The sequence below is a fragment of the Peromyscus californicus genome, unplaced genomic scaffold, assembly GCF_007827085.1.
Source record: "Peromyscus californicus insignis strain IS unplaced genomic scaffold, ASM782708v3 Scaffold_7__1_contigs__length_154581171, whole genome shotgun sequence".
NCBI lineage: Eukaryota > Metazoa > Chordata > Mammalia > Rodentia > Cricetidae > Peromyscus > Peromyscus californicus.
This window is the reverse complement of record NW_026294595.1, coordinates 51,171,050-51,194,455: the sequence shown is the minus strand read 5'-3', so window position 1 is coordinate 51,194,455 and position 23,406 is coordinate 51,171,050. Positions and strand designations below refer to the sequence as shown.

General features: G+C 35.6%; 1 protein-coding gene across 8 annotated transcripts in view; it reads left to right on the top strand.

Annotated features, from left to right (window-relative positions):
- Positions 1-23,406, top strand: part of Atf2 (activating transcription factor 2) — a 93,204-nt gene that overhangs the window by 39,350 nt on the left and 30,448 nt on the right. For 7 of the 8 annotated variants that reach the window (XM_052723585.1, XM_052723581.1, XM_052723583.1 and 4 more), the window contains 5 exons: positions 13,001-13,097; positions 15,985-16,103; positions 16,250-16,378; positions 20,775-20,953; positions 21,521-21,635. In XM_052723585.1, the coding sequence (XP_052579545.1) occupies positions 13,001-13,097; positions 15,985-16,103; positions 16,250-16,378; positions 20,775-20,953; positions 21,521-21,635 (639 nt within the window). The remainder of the gene's footprint in view (positions 1-13,000; positions 13,098-15,984; positions 16,104-16,249; positions 16,379-20,774; positions 20,954-21,520; positions 21,636-23,406) is intronic. The other variant, XM_052723588.1, reaches the window with a different exon arrangement.

Here is a 23,406-nt window from a genome sequence, read left to right as displayed (position 1 = left end):
AAAAGAAAACAGAAACATTTAAAAATTCTTTCTTTAATAATCAATCCTAGTTCTAGAAGAGGCAGTATGGCCCAGTAGAAGTAGTTCATCTTACAGTAAAGGTCAGAATCATAGACAGAAACCCCAAACTTAAAAGAATACTATTTGATTTATAGTCATTGAAAATCATTGCTAAATGACCTCATTGGAAATGAAAAATATATTGCTGTATTTAGAAATTGTTTCACTTATTTGAACTTTTATAAAACTAGCTGATACCTACCTCAGACAGTATCACTAATCTATTAATGTTCTGAAGTCTAACATCTTTAATTCAAAGCATGTGTGGAAGCATTTTGAGATGATATTTTAATTTTTAATAGGACATTAAATTATTACTTACTTTACCATTATCCTAATCTTTTAACTACAGACACTAAAGAAGAATCGATTTTTAATGTGTAGTAAACTTAGAGTATTTACATACAGAGTTAAGTCATAGACATTAAAGTACTTTATTGGTTTTTATTTATTGTTAGTTGATACTTTAAGTTGAAATGTAATAGACAAACAATAAACTTCATGATAGTTCATGGTTTGATGCTTTGTCTTTTTTTAAAAATACAATTATGCTTTGTCTTTTTTTAAAAATACAATTATTGGAGCCGGGCGGTGGTGGCGCACGCCTTTAATCCCAGCACTCGGGAGGCAGAGCCAGGCGGATCTCTGTGAGTTCGAGGCCAGCCTGGACTACCAAGTGAGTTCCAGGAAAGGCGCAAAGCTACACAGAGAAACCCTGTCTCGAAAAACCAAAAAAAAAAAAAAAAAAAAAAAAAAAAAAAAAAAAAAAATACAATTATTGATTTTGTTGATGTGTGCATGTTGTGTGTGTTTGTGGACATTTGCTGTGGGCACACACATGCCACATATGTCATGGGGAAGTCAGAGAACAGCTTGTAGGCATCATTTCCCTCCTTTCCTACCTGATGGGTTTATGGGGATCAAATGCGGGTCCTCAGGTTGGAAGTAAACCCTTTTACCTGCTAAGGGGTACCACCTTACGAGTGTTATGATTTGTCATATGGAAATATGTTCAGAGAACTGTTAACCACAGTCATGATAGTGAACAGACTCATCATTCCCAAATTTCCTTGTACCCATTTCTAAGTTCTCTCATTTTTGTCAACTACTGATCTGCCTTCTATTGTTGCAAACTTGATTGTACTCTCCAGACTGTGTCCAAGCAGATTCATGGAGTATGCACATTCTTCTGGATTCTTTCATAACAGAATATGAGTTTTCAATTGTCTGTCTACTTTCTATAACTATTAACTAATACAGCAGTTTAGATATTTGGCCATTTATAAAGAAAATAGTTGGTCACATAACAGGGACTCTAAGATTTGATTGTACCACCCAGAAATTCATGTATTGGAACCTTAACCTCTGAAGTTGTATGTTAACGTATTTGGAGGTGGGACCTTTGTGAAGTGTTTAAGATCATACTACTTTAGACCTCCCAACCTCTAGAACAGTTAGCTAAATAAGCCTCTTTTCTTTATTTGGTTAATTGTATTCCAAAGTTTATCTAGCAGCTGTCTTATTTCCAAATTTAGTTCCCAAAGATAAAATGAGTGAAATTTGCATGCAAATCTTTATGTGTACTGTGGTTTATGTGGTTAATAAAACCAATGCTGTGGTTTCTGTTGGATTACCAACCAGAAGTGTAATGATGGAATCATGTGATAGAACCTTGCTTATCATTTTAGGAAATTACAGATTGCTTTCTAAAACATATGGGCCACTTTATGTTCCCATCAATAATTTATTAGATGTCTAATTATGCCATATTCTTGTTAACATTTGGTGTTTTCATTCTTTTAAATTTGACTCATCTTCTTGTGCATAGATTAGTATCTCATTGCGCTGTCTCATTTCTTTGATGACTATTGAAAAGATAGCCACATTTCTAAGATGTATTTATCAGCCATTTGTATATCTTTATTGTTCTGTGAAGTTGTTTTACCAGCTCTTTTATCTGTTTTTAAAAATTGAGTTGTCTGAGGGTTGGCAATATAGCTCAGTGGTGAACCATTTACCTAGCATGAAGTTCATTTAGTCCCTAGTAAGAAAGGGGGGTGTAGAGCTGGATTTTATTTTTATAATTATATAATTTTTATGTCTATAGATGCTTAGTCTGCATGTAAGTCTGCGCCACGTTCATACCTGGTACTTGCACAGGCAAGAAGAGGGTGTCAGATCACCCAGCAACTGGAGTTAGAGATGGTTAGTCACCATGTGGATGCTAGGAGCAGAACCTGGGTTGTCTGGAAGAGCAGCAAGTGTTATTGATCTATGAGATATTTCTCTAGCCCCTTACTTTCCTTTTTATTTATCATTATTGTGGGAGGTACGTGTGTCATATGCATGTGTGGAAGTTGGACATAAAGACTTGGTTGTCTCTACCTGTATGTGCTTTCTGGGGATGGAATTCAGGTCACCAGGCTTGCACAGCAAATGCAATTAAACACTGAGCTATCTTTCTCCCCTGCCCACATGCTATTTAAGTAGATTGGTGTAGAAATGTGTTAAGGGTAAGGTGACGATTGGATCAGATTGGACAAGAGGTCAAATGAAGAAAATATGGAAGAAGCTGCATGTTTCTATTGTGGCTGAAATGTATGATGACCAATGAGGAGCTTGGCAAGAGATCAGAGAGATGGGAAAAATCTTACCTGTAGAGCTCTGTGGACATGAGATATATAGGTTTATTCACAGAGCAGTGTGAAGCAAGGAAATTAGAAGACGATAATGGTCAAGGTGAAAGATAGACTAGGTTGGTAGAAACAGTGGACACAAGGAGAAAGAGACTTTTTTTTTTTTGGTTTTTCGAGACAGGGTTTCTCTGTGTAGCTTTGCGCCTTTCCTGGAACTCGCTTTGGAGACCACAGAGATCCGCCTGGCTCTGCCTCCCAAGTGCTGGGATTAAAGGCGTGCACCACCACCGCCCAGCCGAGAAAGAGACTTTTAATATCCAAATTAGAGCTATCATTTGCCTGCATTTTTATAAAGTTAAGTAAGAGTAAAAAGTATAATCTTAAAAATTAAAAAATTCTTTGAGACTTCTTCCATATTTTCTTCATTTGAGTTTGATTTTAGTTTCCACTGACTAGATTGACACCCTGATAACTCAGACTGACTTTTATTTTTTGGATTTGGTACCAAGTTAAATAAAGAAGAGAGCTGGGTAGTTAATTATCTCATGTATGTGTCTGTGTGTAGGCACCTGTGTGTTCATAGTACACATGTGGAGGTCAGAGGACGACTTGGAGGAGTCAGTCTCTCCTTCTACCGCATGGGTCCACAGTGTAGAACTCAAGTTGTAAGGCCCCGCACAGACTTTGCCCTGGTAACTCGGAACGTTCAACACCTGACTCCACGGTCAGTTAACCCAGTTGACTGGGGCCTCTAACAAGGCAGGAGCAAAACTAAGTACTCCCATCACAAGCCAAAGACTGAAGAAGCACCCAGGCCCCTTCAAGGTCACAGCTGAAATGGCTACAGGACCTCTCCAAGGCCCACATATGACTCAGGTTCGACCACTCCCAATGCTGCCACTCTGGGAAGAAGAAGCCTTTGGATCTTTGAGGGACATTGGAGCTCTAAACCATAACAGCCAATACATTGCTTCTAAAAGCAGTTTTTGGAAAGTAACCAATTTTGCCATGTTGTTCTAGAAGTCATTCTTGGAAACCTGGCCTCAAATAAGCCCTAACTTTTTCTGCTTAAAATAGAATGGTTGCTGTTATTTTGTGTGTGATCCCTTATAAATACACACTTTTTAAAAAAATGAAATGTATTACTTTTAATTGTGTGTGTGTGTGGGGGGGGGGTAAGTGCAGTGCCATGAAAGCCCTGGAGCTAGAGTGACAGGCAGTCCAGTCCATCCAGCATGCTAGGAACTGAATCAGGCCCTTCCCAAGAGCATTAAGCACTGTTAGACACTAAGCCATCTCCACCCTCCACCTAGACTTTAGACAGGGTCTTACTATATATAGCCTTGCCTGATCTGGGACTCACTAATATAGACTAGATTGGCCTCAAAGTCACAGAGATCGACCTCTGCCTCCCAAGTGCTGGGATTAAAGGCATAGGGTGCCACACCTAGCACTCATACATGCTATTTTTAAAGAGTCTTTTTAAAAAGAATTTATGTATTTCTATGTGCATGTGTTTGCTTGAGATTATGTGCAACATGTACATGCTGCAGTCTGTAGAGACCAAAAGAAAGCATCAGATCTCCTGGAACTGGAGTTATTGATGGTCCGTTAGCTGCTTTGTAAATATGGATGCCAGTAAAGAGCAGTAAGTAACTCTTTATGGCTGAGCCAACACCCCAGCTCTACATGTGCTGGGGTTTTTTTTTCTCATTTTTTTGTTTTTTGTTTTGTTTTTGTTTTAATAAAAACCATCATATTTGAGCTGGGCGGTGGTGGCACACGCCTTTAATCCCAGCACCTGGATGAGGCAGGCGGATTTCTGTGAGTTTGAGGCCAGCTTTGTCTACAGAGTGAGTTCTAGGACAGGCTCTAAAGCTACACAGAGAAATCCTGTCTTGAAAAACAAAATAAAATAAAAAATAAAAACCAACCAAAAAAAAAAAACCTGTCATATTTAAATTTGTTTAAATAGAAGAAAAAGAATCAATAGTTGAACATTAGAATATATGTTTGTATGGTTATCATAAGAAATTGTTTTGCTGGCCATGGTGGCGCACACGGATCTCTGTAAATTTGAGGCTAGCCTGGTCTACAAAACAAGTTCCAGGACAGGCAGGGCTGTTGCACAGAGAAACCCTGTCTGGAAAAACAAAACAAAACAAAAAAGAAAGAAAGAAATTGTTTAAGAGAATTCCCTAGCATTAAATGTATAGTATTTGAAAAATGTTAGGGAGTTGCACATGTGAGCCACCATGCCTGACTAAACATGGTTTTCAATTGTTGGCTGTGTTCTCTTGCTAGAGCTTGTCCTGTCGTCTACTTAGTTTTCTACTATGAATTTTGAAATTAATTTTAGTATTATAACAAGTAGCATTGTGATAAGTATCATTTTACATATTGGCTGAAGCTCTCGAAGTAGAATTACCAGCTCATATATAAATAGTCATAGTGGCTGAAGCATGAAGACCACAAGTTCAAGACCACCATAAGACATTATCTTTAAAAAACAAAGGCTGAAATGAAGCTAGTGGTAAAACACTTGCCTAGAGTGCACAACACCCTGGGTTGGATTCAACTCCAAATAAATAAATAAACTGTAAACATAGTTAAATATTGGGCCGAAAAGATGGGTAAAGACATTTGCTTGAAGACTGATGACCCGAGTTCAGTCCCTAGAATCCACATGGTAGAAGGAGAACCAATCCCTGCAAGTTGTCTTCTGACTTCCACACATTCACACAATACAAAAAAAAAAAAGAAAGAAAGAAAGAAAAGAAAAGCTCACTCACCTTTTGCTTTCATTAATAGTTTAGTCTCATTAATAATGAACTGTTTTCATCATAAACACTCCAATCTTGAGTATTACGTATTTTCAGACAATGATTCTGTGAGACATTTAGCGTTATATACTATCACTGACCAAAACAGCCCAGTGAATATCAGTTTCATGTGTTAATCTTGCTGAAAGCAGCAGTGACATGTTCTCTTTATATTAAGTAGTATTTCTTAGGAAGTTAAAGGTACTACTAATTTTTATTTTTTGAGATAGAGTCTTACTATGTAGCCCTGGCTGTCCTGGAACTTACTATTCAGGCTTCAAACTCACAGAGATCTCCTGCCTCTAAACCTTTAGTGTTGAGTTTAAAGATATACTCACCATTCCCTGCAGTAATTGATGTTAGAAACACCAATTTGGTGATGATACTGCAAATTATTTTTTTCTCATCACTAAACATGGCATGATCCAAATTTTGTTCTAGCATACTTAATTTAAATTTAGAATTTCCAGTAGATTTTCACGTTTTAAAACGTACTTTATTGATAGTATCACCTTAAGAATGGCCTATAAAAATTAGCACAAAGAGTTTATCTGAAAATTCTTAACAGTCTTTTTGTAAATGCCTAGGTAATTTTTAGACATTGCACAGACTCCTATTAATTACATTTGTATTTAGGGGATGTGTTGTTGAATTGAATAAAAGATAGAAAGTCAGATACTTAGTAAAATATTAATTTACATATTCTTGTTGGTGATATCTTTGCCTTTGGTGTCACTTGCATTGAAAATATTTTGTGGTAAATTATTTACACCATAAGCTGATTCAGAGGAAGATTAAATACAATATATACTTAGCCCAGGTCACAGTGTATAAACAGACATTTCCTGTCCTGACTGCCTGGTCCCAAATAACCAACTCAGAGGCTGAATATGAATTATAAATGCTTGACCGATAACTCAGGCTTGTTACTAGCTAATTCTTACATTTAAATTAACCAATTTCTATTAATCTGTGTATTGCCATGTGGCTCATGGCTTTACCTGTCCTCTAGCATGTCTTACTTCCAGAGCAGCTTGCTGAAGTCTCCCTTGACTGCCCTTCCTCATCCCATCATTATCAGTTTGGCTTTCCTGCCTAACTTTATCCTTTTTAGCTATTGGCCAAGCAGTGTGTTTATTAAACTATCCACAGCGACATATATCTCACAGTGTAAAGGAATATTCCACAGCATTTCCCCCTTTTTGTCTAAATAAAAAAGGAAGGTTTTAACTTTAACATAGTAAGATTATATACAGTAAAAAGTTATCAAGTAAGAATTACAGTTATTATATCAAGTTTATTTGTATTTGGCAAAATTAGAGAAAATATCCTATTGTCTATTTTCTTTGTGACTCTAAATTGTTTTACATCTAATTTACCTTTTTATCATAATTAGGAAAACTATAGTTATAACTATTTAGTCTTCAATTCCATCAAAGACCTCAGAAGGGTGAAAAATATTACCTAATGACAGGAACTTCAGGCTGTCTGGACAGTCACCCGAAGTTTTTCTGTAATGTTGGAGCATCCAACTTTGGCCTACAGGCCTCGCATATCTGACAGACTCTCCTATGAAGCAGGGAATTTTGAAGGCCTGTTCTGCCTTGTCTTGGTAAAGCTTGGCAGTCTCCTTTCTTGCATCCTGCTGGTACAGTTTGGACAGTATCTATCAACAATTGAGGCAAGGGCAGTTTTTTTGCCCACATAGCTAGCTTTTGCCATAAAGAAAACAAATTCCATATAGAGTTTCTTCAATGCCCATCATCCTCTTTGGTATAATTGGTGCTGCCAGGGGCAGACGTGTCTCACTGTCAAGAAAAGTTTTAAGCTATTAAAACATTTTAAATGCCGTATTCTGTAGGTCTTTGAAGTGTTTGAAGATTGCCTATTTATCTGAAATATATTTCTGTATTTGAAATCCTAACTAACATGACTATAAGTTTGCTATTATAGATGACTATTAATCTATATTTCTTAATTAAATAAAAATTAAATTCTTAATTTTTAAATGAGCTGCATAAACATAATACCCTAAACAAGAGTAGAAATATACATACAGTATAACAAAATTAACTTTAAATTTGTATCAATAAACCAAAATCCATACTAATGTAAAATATGTAAAATTAATAGTTGTTTTTTGGACTGAAGTAGATTCAGTAATCTACCCTCTTATCTCATCATTTCTATGTTATCTCCCCCTTTTTTTCTTTAGAAAGAGATCTTTGAATTTAACTTCTTTGTTTAGCTTTTTTTCTGACCAGGACCAATCACAACTTGTAACTAACCTCTAAACAAGGAGAAACATTAATAATTTATTTTTGGAAATGTGGGCATAATTCTCTAGACTACTTCCTGTTGGTTGGGGACACTGGTAATCTTTGGGGGTCCCTAAGAAAATTCAGGGTTATGGTCAAGTCCTGACTGGAGTATTTTGTGAGGCTGGATCATCTCAACCAGCAGCCTTGAAGCTGTTTTGGATGCAGAACTCAGAGGAAACTGCAGCAGGCACTCTGAAATGTTGGATCATCTGGGCCATCCATTCCCATTGGAGATTTTTCGGGGGTGGGGGGGCTTCCTTGATAAAACCTGATTTTTCTTAAGCCTGTCATTTCCTGTAGAAATAAAAGCAGAACCTCTTTCCCAAAGTAACATATCTTTTGACTTAAATTTTAAAGTCAGGATATTTTTAAAATATAGAGGTTGGTTTAATCTAGCAGCTTTCATAATCAAATATCTCTTAGCAGTTATCATTTGTTCATTAATAGGCAAAAAGTTTAAAGACAACACAGTAACATACAGTATCCAGACTCTCTGTATTTTTCATCTTTACATGGCTTATATTTTTTATTACTCTATTTCTTTTTTAAGGACTTTATTATTTTAAAACTGTATTTTTTTTTATCTAAGACTGTATATATTCTTTTTCTTCTCTCTCCCAAGCGTATGCACATTTTTTAAACACACTTTGACATGTTTAGAGGCTTTTTGTCTGAATCTGTCCTTATTGTGCATCTGTAACCTTTTCTGTCTGAATGAGCAAAAAAAACCTGTTGGGTAACTTAGATCATGGTGTGCTGGTGCTGGCTTCTCCCCCTCAGTTCTCTGAGAGCCTAGTCTCGTGGCAGAAGAGGTAAGTTTACCACCAGCTCTGGGAGCCGTGTTTACCCCCTAAAAAGCTAGCACTGGGTAGCATGCCGCTAGCTGCTCATAAACACCATATAACTGTTTGGTAACAGGGCCTCTTAAAAGAGCCTCCCGTTTTTTGCTATTAGCACCGAGCCATAAAGCCATCTCTTAAAGGATCCATGCCTCTGCTCAATGCAAGCAAACAGGCCACCAGAGAAAAGGTAGCTACCAAGAAGCCGGCTTGACTCCGTTCATGTATTTCTAGAATCCTTTTTTAAGCTTTGTGGGTTAGGTTTTATGTGGAAATTTCAGCCACATATTAGAACACCATATGTAAACAGATATTTCCTGTCCCAACCACCAGCTCAGAGGCTGAATATGATTTATAAATGCTTGGCTCATAGCTCAGGCTTGTTACTAGCTAACTCTTACATTTAATGTATTAACTCATTTCTATTAATCTTTGCATTGTCATGTGGCTCGTGGCTTTACCTGTCCTCTAGCATGTCTTGCTTCCTGGGCAGCTCACTGGCATCCCCTCTGACTCCACCCTCCTTCCCATCTTTCTCAGTTTGGCTTTCCCACCTAACTTCCTCCCCAGCTACTGGCCTGTCAACTCTTTATTAACCAATGAGAGTGATACATATTCATAGTGTAGAAAAGGATTGTTCCATAGCATCAGTGGAGGTATATGTGTGTCAAGCAGTAGCTTCTTGCTATTGAATAGAGTTGCTCTTTTGGTTTTATCAAGACAGGGTTTCTCTGTGTAGCTTTGGTACTTGTCCTGAATCTTGCTCTGTAGACCAGGCTGGCCTTGAACTTAAAGAGATCCACCTGGCTCTGCCTCCTGAGTGCTGGGATTAAAAGCGTGCATCACCACTCCCTGGCTCTGAGATCCTCTTCAACTAAGGAAAGAGTTAGCAAAAAGAGCTGTTACCCTGGTGACATCAAAACTTATTTCTACTATTTAACAAAGTTAAATAGTAGTAATAATAATACAGCATGAAAATAACTATAAAACCACAGAATGACTGATTCTTTGGAAGTTAATTCTGGTAAGAGATGACTTAGCATATAAAAGCACATGTCACAGAAACCTGGCAACCTTAGTTCAATCCCTGGAACCCCTATGTAAAGATGGAAAGGAGAGAACCAACAACACAGAGTCCTCTGACACTCCACCCCCACCCCCACCCCCACCCCCACCCCCGCATAGGTACTGTAGTCTGTGTAACACTTCACCCCACCCCAATAATAAAATCTGAAAAGACATGGCCAAGCCCTGGAAATTTCTCAGCTGTTAGAACTTACATTAATTTACTATGGATGCTACATGTTCACCTTCCTCCAATCTGCCCATTACCCTTTTTCTAACTTTATAAGGTCCTATCCAAAAAACGTTTTTTCACTTCCTTCCAACCTTGTTCATTGAGATATTATGCTCAAGCACTTGTTTTTATTGAGAGAAATACTTGGATTTTGTATATATCTGTTGTATTGTGCATTGGAGTTGGACTTTGTCTAGAAGAAATTGTATTAATATGATAATATTGCCAGTAATATTATTATCATTATTCTGCAAAGTTTCTTAAAAAACTTGTTGGTTTGTCTAAAAAAACAATTCGCATAAATTATAAATTTTATCTCATATAATAGTTACTATATTAAGTATTTATTAAAAAAGAACCCATATCCTTCAAATATAAACATTTTTTTCTCATTTTAACCAGATTGATTTTTCACTCTGACTCTCTAAGTTTCTTGTTAAATACACATTTCTCAGATGATTTCCCAAGGTCAGATTCACCTGTATTAGATACCAATTTGAGTGTATTTTGTCCTTCACATTAAAAAACGTTACTGTGTATGTATATAAATAATACCAATAATCCCTTTGTAACTAATAGTTAATTTGATCTTTGGATCTTGTAGAAGGGTTTATGAATATATAACACTTAATGTTTTCGTCTAGTCACTCCTTTTTACTTAAGACAGTTTGCTTTCATTTTCTCATTATACAGCCGACAGTGTTATTCCATAGTATTTTGGTTAGTTGGTTATGTTTTTTGTTGTTTTGGGTTATTGTTGCTGTTGCCAAGCAACAGACCTAAGGCCTTGTACATAACACTTTATCACTAGACTGCACCTTCAGCTCCAATTACTCCTTGATATTTGTGGCCAAACTAATCCAAGCAGAGGACACTAGTGAATAAAAATTCTAGGTTAAAATTCCTGAGTTTTTATCTCTTAATTTTGATAACTTCATTTATCAAAATTTTTTAAACGTGCCACTTAAACCAAGAGGAGTTTACAAGTAAATGCTTTAATGATTCCCTTCTATAGAAAAGTCACATGGGGAGGTTCTATGGAACCTACGATGAATCTTACATGCAGATACTTTTAATGTGGAATGTAAAGCATAGCACTGAAAATTTTGATACAAGGATAAAAAGCAACAGACAATGTCAATAAGCTCTGTAGTGTGTTCATTGCCTTAAGAACTTTGTTTCTGGTGTGCTTGTCAAAAGAACCACTACTAATTTCTCAGGATTTGGGGAGGGCTCTTAAAAAGATAAAGTAATAAGAAGATAGCCTGAGTGGGAAAGAGTTGGATTGCCCCGGTGTCCACAGGTGAATGGATAGTTAATGAATGAGTAAAGCAAAGGACAGAAGCAATGGACAGTTCTTTCAATATGGAGATAAGACAGGTTCTGAAAAAGTAATAATGATTTCCTACAATAGTGGTTAATTTTCTATTGGTGTTTATAAGTAAAGTACAGTGATTTTCTTTAATGTAGCTTAGTAGGGTTTTTTTTCCTGATTTTAAGAATCAGCTGTTATTTTAAGGAGTTCCTTTTTTCAGTTAGCATTTATGTAATGTTTATGGCAGATTGGAGATCATAGGAGGTGCTCAGCTTACTTAGAAGGGTAGACATGAAGATAAGTCTATATAGTGATAGGCCAAATAATGAAATAATAATAATAATGAAATAATTTTATTATATAATAAATAATAGTAATAAAATAATGAAATAATAATAAAAATAATGAAGGTTCAGAGCACAATGGGCACTGATGAAGGGCTTCTAACTTGAAGCTGGAGGGCAGGAAAGAGGACTCAGCAGTTAAGAGTGCTAGTTATTCTTTCAGAGGCCCTAGAGTTTGATTCCCAGCACCCATATCAGGTGACTCATAGCTTTGTGGACTCCAGTATCTTCTTGCTTTTACAGACATCTATAGACACATACATACATGAACATAAATAAAAATAAGCCTTTTTAAAAAATTGAAGGTAGGGGTTTGTGTGCAGGATTTAGGATGTTAATAGGTACTAACTAGGTGTCAGATTTCTTGTTAGACTAAAATTTCAACATTCCCATTTGTAAAGTGATAGAAAAGAGTGGGGCTTGGTTTAACTTCTGAACCAGGAAATGGTCAAAATAAATGACTGGTTCTTATTTTGGGGAACAGTAGTGCTTGATAAGGAGCTCTTCGAAAGGTTGATTTCCAGACACAGTAGGTGTTTAAACATGAATGTGCTGTGTCGCTGTTGGCATGTGGTACTGACCCGGTGGAAGGTGAGAACAGATGGGATAAATAGCGTTAAACATTCATACATTTTAATAAGAGCTATGATGTAAAAAATCACTTTTGTAGATTAAAACAATTTGAAGTAAATTGATGTATCGTATTGTATTGCTGTTTCTTTGCTAAAGAACATAGGAATTCTTTAGAATATAAAGCCAATTTTTTTTCCTCTTTCCTTTTTGTTTTTAAATTTTCTTTGTTTCTTTTTCTTTTCTTTTAATTGAGACTGGGTCTCACTATGTAACCCTGGCTGACCTGGAACTCTCTATGTAGACCAGGCTAGCCTAAACTGACAAAGATCTCCCTAGTGCCGGGATTAAAGGTGTACACCACCACCTGGCCTCAGATTTATTTTGTAATTTGCACAAGAGTCATATTTAGAATATTCTCAGTTAAAAAGTGGTAAGTAACCTTTTATCTAAGTAAAAACAGTATTTTTGTAAAGTCTTTGAACTATGGATTTCATATTTCTCTGACATAAAAGATGAATAATGGTCCATTTTATTAATTTTTTGCCTCAGGTTTTATTTTCAATCTTTCAAATGAGTCATATACTATCATTTCTTATTCTTCAGTAGTGGGTTTCTCTGATTATTTGAATCTAGTATGTCTTTGTGTGCTAACAATAGATCAATTATCTTATAGTTTATAAGCTGGTATTTTACTGTTAGTGGTGGTTTTACATGTTGTGGAAATTGATATCCTTATCAGTTTTCTTTGATCAAATTGAAAATCTTAACTGTATTTTAAAACTTTTTGCCACAGCGTTTTACCAACGAGGATCATTTGGCTGTCCATAAACATAAACATGAGATGACACTGAAATTTGGTCCAGCACGTAATGACAGTGTCATTGTGGCTGGTTAGTATATGCTTTTATTAATGGCTTATATACTATTTCACCCAGAATGTGCACAATTTTTGTGTATTCTCTGTAAATACTATAGCTGATACTCCAATTACTTCATTTATACTAAATGTTGGCAACATGTATTTACCCATTACGTTTCTATATGTTCTTTTGATCATTCATTTCACTTTTATGTGTGCTTTTCAAATAACCACTTGAAGTCAGTTTTATGGAAGTTAGTTAGAACCCTCGGAATATTCATGCCTTCAATTAACTCATAGATATTTAGTGTTTCTTTTAGCTGTCACACATCTGGTTTTCATAACTTTCTGAAGATAGTAAATGATCAAGCACTTCCTGTGGAGCAGAAATATTTAGCAAACTTGGTCATTAATATTTTGTTAAAAATGTTTTAAATGAAATGTTTTATTAATAACACTCTGAAGCTGGGATGTAGATCAGTAGTATAGTGCTCATGCACAAGGCACTGGTTTTAATCCCCAGCACTGCAAAATTAACTAAAATAACTCTTCATACAGGAGACCTAAGTTCAGTGAGTGTTGGTATGTGTGTATGTGTGTCAACCCTGTAACCATATGGTATCACCCTGAGCAGATCATTATTTTTCATATGTGAAAAGAGAAACCCAGTTCATGCATTAGCTTATCATCACTGTATCCCATATTAGCTGTTTTTTGATGTTTCATATGTATCCACATTTTTATGTATTTGTATAATACATAATTTCAGTATATTTGTTTCTTTTCTAAATAAATATTAGGATAAGTTCTGTGTCATTTTACATATAATTTAGCTCTTTTTTCTATCTTAACTACAGATATGTATATCATAACTATAACTAGAACCTTTGTTTTATGAAGCTCAGCTTATCCTATCTGTAGTTCTAGCATTAACTTGAATACTGAATAGTATTACCATTTTAAATTATTACTTGGTCTAGAGATCAAACACCATATGCAGTGCTTTGGAAAGATAAGATATTGAGCCAATATCAGATGGCTCCTCCTGTGTGTACCATAATTTTTGTAATGAATAAATGAGAGGAAGCAAAAAGTTAAGTGATTTGTTAAAAAACAACTTATTGAGGGGAACTTTCGACATATCATCCGTACTGTAAGTAAAAGAACACAGAACAGTGAAGTGTGCACTTCTTTGGAATATGTAAATAATAAGTAGGATCACAACAAAAATTAAAGGACAATAAGTTAACAAAATTACAAATACCTAGAAAGTTTTCTTAGATATGAAAGTCTTTGTTTCCTTGAGATTTACTGTGTTAGACATTCTCTCTGTAAACTTTTATCTCAAGAATGTTTTCAATTTGATTTCTAGAAATTACTTTTCTGATTACATTTAGTACAGTATAAAAATAGAACATATACAGTCATAGCATTTTTACTAACGTTGAGATAAAGAGTTTAACATCAAATATAAATGGAATGCATGATGATCAAGAGCCCTAAGCAATCTGCATGTTAACCAATTGTGCCTGTGATGACGTTTCTCAAGTCTGATGGTACCAGTAATACCAATAAAAGTGATTTTGGCTTGTGTATTTTCCAGACTCTTTCCTCTCTTTACTGGAAGTTGTCTTTATCCCAATCAGCTTAGACAAATTCTTTCAGTTTGAACAATAGTCATATTTATATTTGACTAATTTGAATTAAAATAGCTGACACATATATACAAAACCCTTATTAAAATTATTTTGGAGGTCTTTGGGGCAAGAAAATAGGGTATAGGTTAAAAATTAAATAATGGGTAAGATTATAATATGAGGACCCCTACAGTAATTCTGATATTGTTTACACTAAGCCAAGCCTGCCTTATGTCTAACATGTATGATAAGTGGATTATTTTTGTTAAAGATTTATACACAGTACATGTAAGGGGTAAAGATAAAATTGTAATACCCCCTATAGAAACTCGGTAATTAACAAATATCTGACCTTCAGCTAAACTCATTTTATCTTAAACCAGTGCTGTAATAATTAGACTAGATTCCGTGTATGACCTCTAAAATTGCTGCTCTAAAATGCATAAAATGTGAATCAATTTTTAATGTACTACCAACTCTAATGTAAACGAATATCCCTCAAAATTATGACTAAATTGGAAGACTTGTAAATTGTTTTTCATTCATTTGTTCTACAGACAGTATATTAATAATCAGTTTATATGTTAACATTCATATCAATGAGTGCATATTCAAGTATAGTTGAAATAGCTCAGGCTGTAAGAAAGTTGAGTTCACATTCTTATTAAATTACACTAGAACATTTCTTTTGGCATGTGACATATATATATATATATATATATATATATATATATATATATATATATATATACCCTCACCAGTTTTTTATAATATGCTTTGCTGTACTAAGGGTTTTGGTTTTTGGGGGGAACTTTAACTTTTTTTTCCTTTCAGTATTTTGATGTAAAATTGTATATCAAAGTTCATAATACATTATGAACAGCTAGTTCAACATGCCAAGATAAAACATGCATGTGCTCTCATTAATTTTCTCTAAATTGTATGCATTTAACAATCATAATTTTTGATGATGTGACTTTAAAAAATTCTTATCACTGTGGTAAACAATAGTATTTTCTCCAGACTATGCTTTATGTCACTCTACTCAAGAGTAGTACATTAAGCATAAAAGAACTTTTATGGTTCATGAAGTTGGGGAAATATCTTGATATAAAGTAAAGCTAAACCAGATTTTGCTTGTTTTAAAGGAAGACATCTCTTCAAAGAGAGAAATAACATGTGACTGAGTCAGTGCAACTAATTTGTTAATTTGCTAGCAACATTTTAGAACCTTAACATGATCTTTTCTATTTGTGTGCTCACTTTTGACATTTATTTCAGATCAGACACCAACACCAACAAGATTCCTAAAAAACTGTGAAGAAGTGGGTTTGTTTAATGAGTTGGCAAGTCCATTTGAGAATGAATTCAAGAAGGCTTCAGAGGATGACATTAAAAAAGTATGTTGTTAACCATGATATTAAAGAAGAATACTTCTAATGGAAAAGAAATGATGGTTTTCACTTCCTGGTTTCTCAATAAATTGAAACATTTTGATTGGCCACTTTTTAACTTTTTACAAAATTTTCTTTATCGTTTTCATTAGATGCCTCTAGATTTGTCCCCTCTTGCAACTCCCATCATAAGAAGCAAAATTGAGGAACCGTCTGTTGTAGAAACAACTCACCAGGATAGCCCTTTACCTCACCCCGAGTCTACTACCAGTGATGAAAAGGTTAGAACTGTGGAAAAGACTACCTTTCATACAATGTAATTGTTGTACACGCCTTTATTTATTGTTTATACTCGTGGGTGTGCATGGCATGTGGAAGTCAGAGGACAACTTGTAGGAATCAGTTTTCTTTTTACACTATGTAGGCCCCAGGGCTCGAGCTCAGTCTTTCAGTCTTGGTGGTAAGCACCTTTATCCACCAATTATCTTTATAAAACTGTTAACATTCATTTACATAATTCATATTGGATTGTATGAGTTATAGATATATAAACCTGTGTGAATACTTAGGGAAAATTCCACCTTCATAATAATTACTTTTATTAAACATTGTAAATTAAAAGAACTGCGACCCATTTAGAAAATCAGGTGCTATTTTATGATGGAAAATCTGTACACCAGAAACTATTTGAACAGTATATTCAAGAGTGAGTAATTATTACTTCACAGTATATATTTGATATCAACAATGAATTGTATTTTCTTAAGTAAATTAGTAACTTGGGCTTTCTGGGCTGTAGTTCCGTGTTGAGTTGCATTCTGATGAGTACTTCATCTTTGTTTCCTGTGGAAACACATAGAGTAAGCACACTTATTTAGGAGCACTGTGCCTACACATAGAGAGACAGTGGCCGTGTTCCTCTTTAATTTATTACTATAAAATCATCACGGGAATAGATTTCTACTATGAGAATATAGTGGTGTATTGCTGACAGGGATATATCCTAAGAAATGTCTCAGTAAGCAATATCATCCTTCTATCCAAAGCATAGTGTATTTACGCAAATGTAGACTATAGCCTTCTGTATAATTAGTATGTTACAGCCTGTCATTCCCAGATTATAAACTGTACTACTTGATACTACTATATGGACTATGTAGGTAATTATACCATTACTAGTATTTGTCTTTAAACATAGAAAAGGCACATTTAAAGATGCAGACTAGGAAGACGGTTCAGTGAGTAAAACTTGTTCCCTAAGCCTGACAGCCTGAAGTTTGACCCCCCAGAACCCACATAAGAACCAGATGTAGTAGCTCAAGTAACTGTAATTCCTTTGTGCCCTTTAAGGGAGATGAGAGGCAGAGATGGGAAAATCTCCAGAAACACATAGGCCTGCTGCCTAGCTTACACACTGGCAAAGAAACTGTCTCAAATGAGACAGAAAGGTGAAGACTCACACCCAAAGGTTGTCCTTTGGCCTCTATGTGTGCATGCCTGTACCCCCACACACAGCTGTGTATACATATACATATATTCATATATTACAGACATACACACACACCAAAAAAGAAACCAACCAAACCACCAGTTTAAAAATTATAAATGGTACACTAATATAGGGCGCTTACCGTGAGTAGAGCTTACAGATTGGAATTTACACTGCAAAACTTAAGGGAGGGAGTCTCAAGTGAATATGGAGGCCTAGAACATTACTTGATACCACTGTAAATTTGACAAACACTGTATGTAGACTATGCTAAGTGTATCTTTTTAATTCTTTAAATAAGAAATTCACCTGGCTTACTGTAGCTTTTATGAAGTTCCTCATTTTTTTAAAAACTTTTTGACTAATAACATTTATCTTGATTCACAAACAGATGGTATAGGCACATTATAATACTTTATTTAAATCCTTATTTTATACTGCTACTCCCCCAGTACTGAATTGAACTCATACTGGGCAGGTACCCTGCCACTGAGCTACAGACCCAGCCCCAACCTCAGAAATCTTGAAGCTAAGTACATACTTCCTTTCATTAGAGATTTCTTAAAATCATAACTTTTAATGATTATACTTTATCATTACCTTGATATTTTATTTATTCTCTTCTTTCTAAACATATGGTCATTTCCACATTTATTACAGTTATTATAGATCTTGAGAACAGTGTCGTCGTCGTGTGCCCCCCCCCCCCCCCCCCCCCCCCCCCCCCCCCGAGCATTCCTTTCCCCTTTACATTTACCAGTTTTCATTCCTTGCGGCTACTTTATCATCTTCTAGGGGTGCTCCTTCTGCATTCCATTCCTTTAGGTAGTACATAGTCTGGCTAAGTTTTGTAAAATCAGTGCTGGACCTCCTTCTCTGTTTAATTTTCTTATAGGTAATCCCAAATTTATACCAACCCGGGTATCCCTCCTGATTGTCAGACTTATATCTAGCTCTGTGTTGGCATCTCCTTTGCTATGTCTAGGGAACATCTTTTTATGTCTGAAACAAAGCCCTAATTCTTTCCTCAATTTTCTCTTCTGAGAACATTTTCTCCGGCCAGACATGGTGGCATATTCTTGTAATTCCTGCACTAGGAAAGTAGTGTCAGTGTTGCAAGTTCGAGGCTAGCCTGTGCTACTAAACCAATTTCAACCATTCTGGGCTATGTAGCAAGATCCTGCCTTTCTCTCCTACTCCCCTCCCTGTGCAAGACCACTCCTCCCACCCCACCCCACCCCACCCCCCAAAAGAAAGAAAAGTCTGTATCTATCTACTTATTTAAGCCAAACATTTAGGTGTCACCTTCAATTCTTTGTTTTCTAACGTAACTTTGAAAGCAAGAACAAATCTTAGGAGATTGATTTCAGAATCCGCTTTGACTCCTCCCCTGTTCTGTGTTGAGTGTTGTTGTCTAGCTCTCTTCTCTCAGCTGTGTCCCTAACACCTGCTTCTCTCTCTCCCTACCTCCACTGCTGGGATGGAATCCAGGCCTTAGGCCTTGTGCTCTAGACTACTGAACAGTACTGGTCCCTTTCTTTGTCTTGCAAAACACAGAGTCTCTTTAGGTTGCCCAAGCTGCTTTCATATTAATAGTCCTCCTGCTTCAGCTTCCCAAGTTGCTGAGGTAGGTGCATGGTACCATGCCAGGCTAGAACTTGTTTCTTACCTGCTGCTGTATCCAATCTGTTTTCCTTAGTTCTGGGGGAGGGAACTTAAAAGTTCATTGAGTTGTTCTTTGCCTACCTTGAAGTCCTTTAAAGATTTGCATTTAAGAAAATTTATATTTGTTCCTCAGATTTCGATTGAAAAGCCTCTGATTTTGACTCATCTCTTCCATCCTCACTTCCTGCCCAAGGATTTTCCACATAACATTACTTCCTTCACCATAGCATGTTCTCCTCTTGATTCTTTCAATATCAGATCAGATTTTTTTTTTTTTTGCAAGTTTCTCTTCCCACACTATTACCTTATCCTCTGCTAAATCCTTCCACTTATCACATTATTGTTGAACATTTAACTTTTACTGTGTTTGGGAGTTTCCTTGACTGGTTTACTCATTAATTATCACTCTTCTCACAAGTTCTTGAGTTTTAAGTTTCAAATGTACTGAAAAGTTGTAGTTAAGAATGTTACCAATTTCTCCTTCCACGTATCTTAATAAGACTTTAGCAGCATAAAGGCCGGTTCAAAAGAATACACTAGTTAAGAAGTTTGGGTAAGGCCCTCATCTCTCTTTTGTAATCTGTAAAACTATGGGGAAACAATTTAAGAATCATCCTGGCTGATTCATAAATTCTATTTTCCTTTAGTTTGGGAAGCTCTCAGCAATAGTTAACTAATTTTGTATAATTCACAATACCAACATTACTTGGTCTTTTGATACTATCTGAAACTATAGAAAACATTTTTAGTAATTTAAAATGTCTTAAAAACTTATTGTTAATCCCAGCACTCGGGAGGCAGAGCCAGGCGGATCTCTGTGAGTTCGAGGCCAGCCTGGGCTACCAAGTGAGTTCCAGGAGAGGCGCAAAGCTACACAGAGAAACCCTGTCTCGAAAAACCAAAAAAAAAAAAAAAAAAAAAAAACTTATTGTTGTTGTTGTTGTTTTTCAAGACAGGGTTTCCCTGTATAGCTCTGGCTGTCCTGGAACTCACTATGTAGATTAGGCTGATCTGAACTCAGAGATAGGACTGCCTCTACCTCCCAAGTGCTAAGATTAAAGGTGTGCACTACCACTACCTGGCATCTTAAAACATTTCTAAACACCAAATTTGTTTAAGTCATAATCCTACCTTGCTGGATCAGTTTCTTGTTTATGCATTATAATAAGCAAATAGGATAGGGCAATCCCTTCTGGGTTTTGTTTTCTGATTTCTGACAGTGGATTGTGTTTGTATTTCTCACAGAATCATTGCTAAGTAGCCTAGCCTAATTTATTTTAAGTTGATAGGAAAACACTTTGAACCAAAAATGCAGGCTTGTTTTTTAAATTTTGAGAATTGCATTTGAACTTTACAACTGCATCTGAGATATTTTAATTAACTGTAGATATTAATTTCTTTGGAGAGTCATTAATTATTATCTAGTAGTTGCTTTCGGAAATGTGTTACATTCTGTTCACTGAGGTACATGAATTAACTTGCATTTTTAAATACCGCCCTTTATTTATCTTAAAATTAAATAGGAAGTACCATTGGCACAAACTGCACAGCCCACATCAGCTATCGTTCGTCCAGCATCATTACAGGTTCCCAATGTGCTGCTCACAAGTTCTGACTCAAGTGTAATTATTCAACAAGCAGTACCTTCACCAACCTCAAGTACTGTAATCACCCAGGCACCATCCTCTAACAGGCCAATTGTGTAAGTGCTTCCAGTCAGTCGCTGACTGTGTGGGAGTTGTTAGGGTCTTCTTACTATGGTTTTTCCTAGGATATTTAATTACTTGAATTACTGTGTGTGTGTGTGTGTGTGTGCGCGCGCGAATGAGTAAGTGATCTGTCTTGGTTTTTGGAAACTTAATATTCTTTTTAAAATAATACCTAACATTGGAAAATAAATATCTAAATTTTAGCTAAAAATAGACTAAGTTTAAGATGGTCTTATTTTTATGCTATTTGACACAAAACAAAAGTTATTCCATTACAAGATGACATTTGTCTCAGTTCTTAAAGTAACTCCCAAGACTTTTTTGATGAGAATTTTTCTCATTTTGCAAATTGGAAATTGATGATTTTCCCCAGGATTTTTTTTTTTTACATTCCTACATGGATTATGCATTTAAGATGCAATTAAAAATAACTAAGTTTTGGAATTTGCCTTTTGGATGTTAGAAAACTTATTTTTAAGTAATAAGAGGAAAAAGACTGTTATTTTCCAGAGGTGGTTGGTATAGATCTTTACATCTTTCCCTTGTTTTGTTTTTCTTAGTCCTGTACCAGGCCCATTTCCTCTTCTATTACATCTTCCTAATGGACAAACCATGCCCGTTGCTATTCCTGCATCAATTACAAGTTCTAATGTGCATGTTCCAGCTGCAGTTCCAGTAAGTTGGAAAGTTAGACCATTTAAGTCTGTGTCTCAAAACTGGTCTTGGTAAAATAACCAGAAAATATAGTTGAACTGCTTGATTGGCTTACTATATGGAATTTATCAAAATGCTTATTAATGGGTAATATTTATTCATTGATACTCATAATCAACTATACTATCCTAGACAAACATAATTGGATTGAAAGCATTTTTCTGTACCCTACACACACATTTTCTATATTTTTGGGGTACTATTTCTTGATTCAGCTTTTTTCAGTTAGACAAGATTTATGGAATTAAAATATTTCCAATTTCTTATTTTAATATATTCATGTTGGAATGCTGTCAAATATATGTGGTGTTTATAGGTCTTCAAAAAACCACACTTGTCCTTTATGATTACATGAAGTTTACAGAATTCCTTTGATGGCCCGTGCATGTAAAGGTCTAAACATTTCTATCTAGGCCTGGTGGCACATTACTAATCCCAACACTCAATAGGCAGAGATAGGAGGGCCAGAACTTCAGAGCTGGCCTCAGCTAAATAATAAATATGAGGCCTGTCTGGGGTACTTTGTTATGAAAAAAATCCAAAAGAAGTTTTATGAGGAACACATTAAATGTACAAATTTTAGAAAATGTAGAAAAGGTAATTAACTATTGAGTTGGCTAGTGAACATTTAAAAACACATTGGTGGAGATGGTGTGGTTAAGAGCTTGTACTGTTCTTGCAAAGGACCTAAGTTCAGTTCCCAGTATACACTTTGGGTGACTCACTACTGACTATAGCTCCAGCTCTAGAGGATCCAACAACTTTGACCTCCATGGGCACCTGCACACAGTGCACATACCCACACACAGATAGATGCACATACACATAAATGAAAAAAATTAAGTCTTTATAACGCACAGTATTTGGAATGATGAAAAAGTAGAAATAGTATTTTTCTTATCCTCATATTTCACAAAATAGTTTTATTCATACTTTTCAAATTAGTCTTCAACATTTCATTTTTCATCTTGAATTGCACTGTTAGACATCTAGCAAAGTTGTCCAGAACATACTATTTTCATTTTCCCTAAATTATTTATGATACAGCATGTCTCAATAATTTCCTGTAAAGAATACTTGATGTCTTAATCACTCATATAATGTTATGTTTTTCTGGGGCCTGAGATGGCTCAGTGGATAGACATTTGCTACTGAGTTTGACAACCTGTGTTCCAGTCCCCGGGTCCCACCTGGTGGAAGGAGAGAACCAACTCCAGCAAACTGTCCTCTGACCTCCATATGTGTGCCATGGCATGCATGTGGGAGCATATATACAAAATAAGTGGAAAAACATTTTAAGTTTCATTCTGTTATTTACATGGATACATAGTGTTGATTCATGTGATATAATCCTTAACTATGTGGCTTTTTTAGATTATTTTTAAAAGCCTACTTGTAGCAGCATTCTAAAATTTATGGTTTAGATATGCTCCTTAGCAATATTAGTGGCATACTAAGTATTAACTTTATTTTAAAAGTCTTTCTTCCTTCCTCTCTTTCTTATTTTGAAGCAGAATTCCACTATGTAGCACTGGCTGGTCTGGAACTCTGTAGACCAAACTGGCCTTGAACTCACAGAGATCACCTGCCTCTGCCACCTGAGTGCTGGGATTTTCTTTTAAGTGATCTAAATATCCAAATTATCATTGATTGAGATAATTCCAAAATATTTTGTCGTCTTTAAATAGAACCTTGTTAAATTAAATAAATGCATTATTTAAAAGACTTAGTG